We start from the raw sequence: 8,406 nt of genomic DNA on the forward strand, positions 1-8,406 counted from the left end.
CTCTTCTCTTCTCTTCTCTTCTCTTCTCTTCTCTTCTCTTCTCTTCTTTTCTGCCTCTGTCTTTCTGATGCTGACTGGACCTGGGTACAGTTTCCCTGGTACTTTGTGCTTCCTTTTTCTCCAAAGTTCCCAGCCCTTCCATGTTACTGCCTGCTGCCCTGTGACTGCCCTCCGAGCTGCTAACAGCCCGCGTTTGACTTCCCCTTTCCCTCACCTGTCTCCGGGCAACTACTGAGACCTGAAGCTCACCTCCCCACCCCCACTCCCGGGTTTCTCTTTTAAATGCTACAAGTTGTCATCTTTTTATGAACTTGAGCTTTGCCTAACTTACAAATGCAAGCCAACAAGACCTGTAGTTCTTGATGACCAAACCTGTGAGGTCTTCAGGGTTATTTTTCGTTGTTGTTTATTTTGTTTTATGTAACTTTGGCTGGCCTGTAGCTTACCATGTAGACCAGGTTGGCCTAGATTCATAGACCTCTAGGGACTTGGGCTCAAGATATATGTACTAGGCCATCATGCCTGGCAAGGTGGATTTGTTTTGACATGTGTATGCACTCTGACTTTCTTTCAGAACTCTGATTATCAGACAAAATTCCCTTACACCACTTCTTGACGAAGTTACCTCCTCAGCAAGGCACCTGTCCCTTCTAAGCCTTCCAGCACAAGTTTGTTTTGTCTGAGTTTAGAATAGAATTATAGAGCTCAGAATGGGGCAGGGAAGCAGGATTTGATTGTTGTTGTTGTTTGTTTGTTTCATTTCTGACACAGGGTCTCACTTTGTAGTCTGGGCTGGCTTGGAACTCATGATGTAGCCCAGGCTAGCCTCAGACATATGCTAGTACTTTTGCCTCTGCCTCTCAGAGTACTGTAGTGACAGATATGTGCCACCATCTGTGCCTCCTCGGTTTTTACAATAGAGTTTAGGTCTCTGTCAGGCTGCCCTTGGAATCTTGGGCTCATGCAGTCCCCCTGCCTCAACCTCCCACATAACCGGGACCACTGGTACATGGCATTCCCAGCCTTTAGTCTACATTTTGATTAGCTAGACAGGGGGTGTCTTGCTCTGTGGGTACACAGACCCACATATTGGACCAGTTGGGGATTCGGTCATGTTCACCCACGCATCCCCTCCTGGCTTGTCCCACCAGCGAGCCCCACGCCCGTTTCTACGCGGCGCAGATCGTCCTGACCTTTGAGTATCTGCACTCTCTGGACCTCATCTACCGGGACCTGAAGCCCGAGAACCTTCTCATCGACCAGCAGGGCTATATTCAGGTGCCCGTGGCCGGGGGAGGGCACTTGAGGGCACAGTTGGAGCCTACAGCCTTTCTCTCTACCAACTGCTCATTCTTGTGCCTACAGGTGACAGACTTCGGTTTTGCCAAGCGTGTGAAAGGCCGTACTTGGACCTTGTGTGGGACCCCTGAGTACTTGGCCCCCGAGATTATCCTGAGCAAAGTAGGCACCTCACCAGCCTGCCCCACCCCTGAGGCCTACTCCACCTCATAGCCCGCCCTGCCCCTGAGGAATCATCTCCCTCTTCACCTTCTTGCCTCATCGAATGGCCCCCATCTTGCTCTAGGGCTACAACAAGGCTGTGGACTGGTGGGCTCTCGGGGTCCTCATCTACGAGATGGCTGCTGGTTACCCGCCCTTCTTCGCTGACCAGCCTATCCAGATCTATGAGAAAATCGTCTCTGGGAAGGTGAGGCCAGGACATGGAGTTCAGCTCTGGAAGGAATCAAAACAGCCTGTCACATGTCCTCAAAAGGCTGAGTGTGCTGTCACAGACCGGTTGTCTTAACATAGGCGCCTGAGGCAGAAGGATCTTAAGTTTGAGGCCAGTCTGGGCCACATAGAGATTTCCAGGATAGCATGGGCTAAATAAATAGTAAAACAGAAAAATCAAGGACAGGGGTAGATGGCTCAGCCACAGAGCACTTAGCCTGACTCAACTGTGAAGGGGATAGAGGTGTGACTCAGTGGTAGAGCAGTAGTCTAGCATGTATACCCCAGTAACACACACACACACACCACACACATACCACACACACCACAGATACCACACACACACACCACACACATACCACACACACACCACACATATACCACACACACACCACACACATACCACACACACACACCATACACATATACCACACACACACACACCACAGATAACACACACACACATCAATGCTTTGGAGAATCTATTTCACAACTGATAGGGCTGAATTCCCAAGCATGTCAGGAAGCTGGTCCACATCAGAACTCTGGCTACAGAAAGTACTGCCCTGACACCAGACCAGAAGAACAAATCCAGCCATACCAGCAAGCCTCACCCTGCTGCAGGCAGGACCTGCAACTGTATATTCCTTCCAGATGTAGTCTCCTTAGTTAGCGTGGCATGGCATATAGACCTAGAACGTCTGCACTCTTCAGAAGTCCAAGGCAGAGGATTGCCATGAGTGCCAGGCCAGCCTGGGCTGCAGAGTAAAACCTTGTCTCATGACAAAGACAAACCCCAAGAGTGTACGTTTCGGGAGGACCGTTCTTGAACTCACCATCCATTAGCCCTGGCTCACCCTCTAGCCTTACCCTGCAGAAATGACACCCCTGGAGGATACTGAGAATACTGAGGTGCAGAAAGGGCATGTGGTTGGTCTAAGATTGCACCATGGGAAGCAAGCGGGAGCCTCAGGTGAGCTGGGGAGAGGTGCTGAGGACCACAGCCCTGCCCCCATCCTGGCTGTCACCCACCTGCTTCAGCACCTCAAGTCTCAGGCCTGTGACAAACTGTTGGGCGAAACTGAGACAAAGTCACTTGGACTCTCTGGGCCTCATTTTATCCATCTGCCTGTTGGGAGGTTGTAGGAGACACTGCTCTGCTGTGGTCCTCGGGGCTGGGCATACATCTATGTCACCTCGGAGTGCCTGTGAGCGCCTCCCATCAGACAGAAGAAAGACAGCTGTGAGCTCTTCTTCTTCTTTCTTCTTTTCTTTTTTTTTTTTTGTCTCATTTTTTTGAGTCAGGTTCTCACTTTGTAGCCCTGGGTAGTCTAGATTTTACCATGTATACCAGGCTAACTCACAATGGTCGGCCTGCCTTTGTCTCTGCTGGGATTAAATGAGCCTTAGTGCTCTCCCCCTAGTATTCAAAAGACTGAGGCAGGAGGATTGTTGGAAGGTTACGGAAACAGATTTTGCAAACTGTTACAGAATATCACTTAGAAAAAAAAACACAAAATGAAAAATTGAAATGTCCAAGATGGTGGCCAACAGGGTACGAAGAACTCCGTAGAAGATTCTGAGGAAGAAGGGAGGGCATTTTGTTGTTGTATTGAAAAGAGTCTCAGGTTGGACTCCCGTTTCCATACATAGTCAAGGTTACCCTTGAACTCTGGGTCCTGCCACTGCCTCCCAAGTCCTGGGTGGACAGGCGTGCACCACACATGGCTGACTGTAATCTCCTTCTTTGTAGCAATTTACAGTTCCCACGGGCCCTGACTGTTATCTTGTCACACAGAACCCTGGGATATCTGCCCCAAGTCGTTGAGGCCAGTACAGACCTGGAGAGGTTAAGGGCGTTGGCCAAGGTCACACAGCGTGGGGAAGGCTTAGCAGGGACTAGTTGGGTTTTGTCTTTGTTTCTTTCCTTCCTTTTGCTTTTCTTGCTATCCTTTGTTCCTTTTCTTTATTTCTTCCTTCCTTTCTTTTCTTCCTCACCTTGGGCTGTTGTTCCCTTCAGTTTTTTTACATCTCTTCCTTGTGTCTGTGAGTCAAGGACAGCACTTAGGAGGCAGTGCTCTCCCCGCCTGTGGACGTGGGTAGCTGACTTAGATTGTTAGGCGTAGCGTCGGTGCCTTTCCCTCCTGAGCCATTTCACTAGCCCTTTTGTGGGTTTTGTTTGTTTGTTTGACTGGTTGATTCATTTACAGCAGGGTCTCAATATGTAGCCCTGGCTCTCAACCTTGCTGCATTAGCCTTCCAAGTGTGGGAGTGACAGGTTTTTGTCACCACCTCTGGCTCCTAGAAGCTAGTTCTTATTGGTGTAAATCCAAAGGCTGTGTACAGGCATGTGTAAGAGCCTCTGGAGGTGCATGACTAGAAGAACCATACAAGCCATTTTATCCAGACTCAAGAACTATTCGTATTTCAGAAGCCCTCAGACCCTCTCAGAGGAGCCACCGGAAGAACCTCAGCTCAGGGTACATTACAAGTCTGCAGACCTGAGAACCTTCCTACAGTTCTGTTCTCTGCAACCTTGAGGTAGTAGATTCTCAGGCCTTACCCAGAATTCCCAACCAGCAAACACAAGGGGGCACTCATCATGTTTTTTTGTTTGCATGGCCACTGGGGCCTAAAGGCAGACCCCTGTGTATGCTGGGCTCCTGACCTGCCCCAGAGCTGTGGTGCTAGCTCCAACAAGCCATCTCTGTTTATTATTTTACCTACTTTATTTTTTTAACTATGTAAATATTTGTATGTCTGTATGTATGTGTGTACAGATGAGTATAGTACCCTTGGAGGCCAAAGGCATTAGATCCCCTAGGAATGGAGTTACAGGTGGTTATAGGCCAACATGTAGGTACTGGGAACGAAACCCAGGACCTTTGCAAACACAGAGTCGTCCATTGGCCCAGCAATGAGTTTTTGGGTTTGTTTTGTTTTGTTTGTTTTTGAGACAAGGTCTTATTATGTAGCCTTGGCTGGTCTTGCCATCTAAACCAAGCTGCCCTTAAACTCACATCACAGAGATCCACCTGCCTTGGTCTCCTGAGTGCTGGGATTAAAGACATGGGCCACCACTGCCCGACCCCACAAGCCATCTTAACAGACTCTCCCTGTAACACTATTAGAACAGGTACCAGTCGGCCCGAGTGTAGAGGTACATACCTATAGCTCTTGCACTCAGGAGGCTAGGAGACAGGATCGTGTTTGAGGCCAGTTTGAGCTACACGTCAAGATCTCATCGCACCCAGTATGGTGGTGTACATATTAAATCCCAGAAATTGGGAGGACAGGTGGATCTCTGAGTTTGAAGACAGCCTGGTCTACAGAGTTTCAGGACAGCCAGGGCTACACACAGAAACCTTGTCTGGGGTGTGTCAGAGGAGGGGGTGGGAATTGTGTCCAAAATGGAAAAGGTGGCATTCTGGACCCCAAAGTGTATTCGCAGCACCCCACTCTGTCTGCACCCCTTCCAGGTCCGGTTCCCGTCCCACTTCAGCTCTGACTTGAAGGACCTACTGCGGAACCTGCTGCAGGTGGATCTCACCAAGCGCTTTGGGAACCTCAAGAACGGGGTCAATGACATCAAGAACCACAAGTGGTTTGCTACGACTGACTGGATTGCCATCTATCAGAGAAAGGTGGGCTTCTTTTTCCCATGCCCAAAGTTGGAAAGGCAAGGAATTACGGATAGGATAATATAAACAGCACGTTAAGTTCAGGACTAAACAACAGAAGGCTTCCTGGCTAGTGAGGGACTATACATGGGGGATGCTGGGCTCTTCTGGCCACTTTGTGGCCTTAGGCAGTCTGTTCTCCGGGAAGTGACTTCCTTCCATTTGGTGAGTTGGGTTGCAGAGAAGACACTGTACCTTAATGTTGAGCTCAGGCATGGGTCACAGCAAGTGTCGTCTGAATATTAAGCCATTCATTTTTATTGTAATGGTAAGGTCAGCTAATGCACTCTGGGTGGTTCTTGATCCCTATCCAGGTGGAAGCTCCCTTCATACCAAAGTTTAAAGGCCCTGGGGACACGAGTAACTTTGACGACTATGAGGAGGAAGAGATCCGGGTCTCCATCAATGAGAAATGTGGCAAGGAGTTTACTGAGTTTTAGGGGTGTGCTTGTGCCCCATGGGTTTTCTTTCATTTTTTTTCTTTTTCTTTCTATTTTTTTTCCGGTTGGGGGGGGGGGGTTGGATCGAACAGCCAGAGGGCCCTAGAGTTCCATGCATCTAATTTAACATCCACTCCACACCCCCAGGGTTAAGGAGAACAGGAAAGCCAGATCCTGGGGAAGGGGCAACATCAGCTGCTTCCCCCTCTCCCTTCTCCCCTACCCTTCCCTGCCTGTTTTCAATGAATTTCTTAGCTCCAGTCATACCCAATGTTGCTGGTGTGTCCAGGGGCAGGGTACGGAAAGAGGGGCCCAAATTCAGCCTCCACCCCTATCCCAGCACTGGATACTAAGGGTGAACAGTAAAGCCAACCTTCCCTCCATGCAGCCTGGAAAGGGAGATTTTAGGACCTGTACTGAGGGCTGCTTGCCAGTGGGTTTTTTTTTCTCATTTAAATTAAGTTCCACCAGTGCCTCCCACCCTCCAAATTGCCCCACCCCTCCCACACGCCTCACCCCCCCCCAAATCCATTCTGATGAGACCCGGGTAGCCAACTGACTCTGTCAAGGAAGGAACTGGGCTTGGAACCTTGCCCTGAGCTGCTAGCCTCCCGGCCCCCTTTCCAGCGGTCTCATGCCAATTGTTCTGTGCATCAGCCCCCTTAAGAAGCCCCTCCCCATCCTGGGCTCTTCTCTTCTAGCTTAGCTGTCAGCTGTCCACCACCTCTTGCCGCTGTGCGTCCCCACTCACTGCACCCCCAAGTCTGATTGTGCTTTTTCTCTCAATAGAAACGTGGGGAGCTGCTGGGGAAATTACCCCATTTATCCCTGTGTTTATCCCTCTCGTAACTTCTCCCAAAAAGGAGGAGCTCTCAGGCCTGGGTGGGGGCCCCGAGTGGGCGAGGGGGGCCATTCAACCTGTGTGCTTCGAAGGATGAGACTTCCTCTTGAACAGTGTGCTGTTGTAAACATATTTGAAAACTATTACCAATAAAGTTTTGTTTTAAAATAAAAGTGTCGCTGGTATTCCCGCCTTCGATCACACCCTCGGGGTGTTGGAAAGGGAATTTCGGACCTCAATGTCCAGGCTATGGAGACCACGGCCTCGGGACCTTGGAGAAACCGGGTTTAGCTGGAATTCCTGTACTTCCTCCGCCCCGCCAGAGAAAGGAGGGGTGGGGTGGGCAAACTGTCCTTTGACCCTGAGTTCGGGGCCCTCAAATCTGCTCCCACCCCTACTTCGGTCTAGTCCCGGACCGAGACGGCCGCTCGGACCGGTTCCACCAAACAGCAGCAGGATTAGCAGGGTAGAAAGAGAAAAGGGGAGCCCCGCGCGCCCCCCAAGCCCTCATGTAGGCGCGGCAGGGCCGCTGATGAGGTCTCCGCGGCTCCCCAGGAGCGAGGCGCGTCGGGCCGCGCCGCGGCTAGTTCCCGGTAAGTGCGGTCCCGAGAGCGCTGCGCGCGGAGAGGCGTGGAGAGGGGGCTGGGCGCCGAGGACGTCTGGGTCCCGCGCCCAATGGCTGGAGGGCGGCCGAACGCCGCCCGCGCGCCCCGCCCGCCCCTGTCCCCTCCCCCCTGGGTTCCCCTCCCCCTCCCCCGCCCGCCGCGCTCCCCGCCCCCGCTCCGGCGCCAACTCCGCGGCGCCTCCTTAAAAAGCGCGCGGGAGTTGTAAGGGGGGGCCGGAGCGAGCCGGAGTGAGCTAGAGCGACGGGTACACGGGGCGGGCGGGGGCCCGGGCTCCACCTTAAAAGCGGGCGCGTGGGGGTGGGAGGGAGCGAGGAAGGCGGGCAGCGGGGGAGGGCGAGCAGGAAGGGGGGCCGGAGTGTCCCGGGCGCAGGGCGCGCGTGCGGCGGCGGCGGCGGGGAGGGGCCGGGCGCGCCGCGCTCCCCTCCTCCCTCCTCGCATCCCCGGCCCCGCGCGCGCCCAGCAGAAGCGGGGCTGTTGTGTGCGTGCGTGCGAGTGAGTGAGTGTGTGCATATTTTTTTCCTCTTTTCTTTCTCTCTCACTATTTTTTTTTCTGTCTCTCTCGCGCGCCCTTATTTTTTTGCTTTTTTTTTTCTTATCTTTTTTGGGGCCGAAACCGCCGGGCCGCCGCCGCTCCGCCGAGGCGCTGCGCCCCCCGGGGGGAGGCGGAGGAGGCGGGCAGCGGCGGAGGGAGGGGAGCGGGGAGGGGGCGCCGCGCTGGGAGGGAGGCAGCGCGCACCGTGCAGCCGGGCCGGGCGGGAGGCATGGCGGGGCCCCCGGCCCTACCCCCGCCGGAGACGGCGGCGGCCGCCACCACGGCGGCCGCCGCCTCGTCGTCCGCCGCTTCCCCGCACTACCAAGAGTGGATTCTGGACACCATCGACTCGCTGCGCTCGCGCAAGGCGCGGCCGGACCTGGAGCGCATCTGCCGGATGGTGCGGCGGCGGCACGGCCCGGAGCCGGAGCGCACGCGCGCGGAGCTCGAGAAACTGATCCAGCAGCGCGCCGTGCTCCGGGTCAGCTACAAGGGGAGCATCTCGTACCGCAACGCGGCGCGCGTCCAGCCGCCCCGCCGCGGAGCCACCCCACCC

General features: G+C 53.7%; 2 protein-coding genes across 2 annotated transcripts in view; both read left to right on the forward strand.

Annotated features, from left to right (window-relative positions):
- The window catches only part of Prkaca (protein kinase cAMP-activated catalytic subunit alpha), a 23,655-nt gene extending 16,790 nt beyond the window's left edge, over positions 1-6,865 (forward strand). The window contains exons 6-10 of the mRNA XM_028786284.1: positions 1,152-1,278; positions 1,366-1,461; positions 1,586-1,708; positions 5,211-5,375; positions 5,726-6,865. Of these exons, the coding sequence (XP_028642117.1) occupies positions 1,152-1,278; positions 1,366-1,461; positions 1,586-1,708; positions 5,211-5,375; positions 5,726-5,851 (637 nt within the window). The 3' untranslated portion in view covers positions 5,852-6,865. The remainder of the gene's footprint in view (positions 1-1,151; positions 1,279-1,365; positions 1,462-1,585; positions 1,709-5,210; positions 5,376-5,725) is intronic.
- Positions 6,866-8,079: 1,214 nt separating this feature from the next.
- Positions 8,080-8,406, forward strand: part of Samd1 (sterile alpha motif domain containing 1) — a 2,838-nt gene continuing 2,511 nt past the window's right edge. Inside the window, exon 1 of the mRNA XM_028786334.1 lies at positions 8,080-8,403. Coding sequence (XP_028642167.1) covers positions 8,080-8,403 — 324 coding nt within the window. The remainder of the gene's footprint in view (positions 8,404-8,406) is intronic.

The sequence above is a fragment of the Grammomys surdaster genome, unplaced genomic scaffold, assembly GCF_004785775.1.
Source record: "Grammomys surdaster isolate TR1022 unplaced genomic scaffold, NIH_TR_1.0 125463, whole genome shotgun sequence".
Lineage (NCBI taxonomy): Eukaryota > Metazoa > Chordata > Mammalia > Rodentia > Muridae > Grammomys > Grammomys surdaster.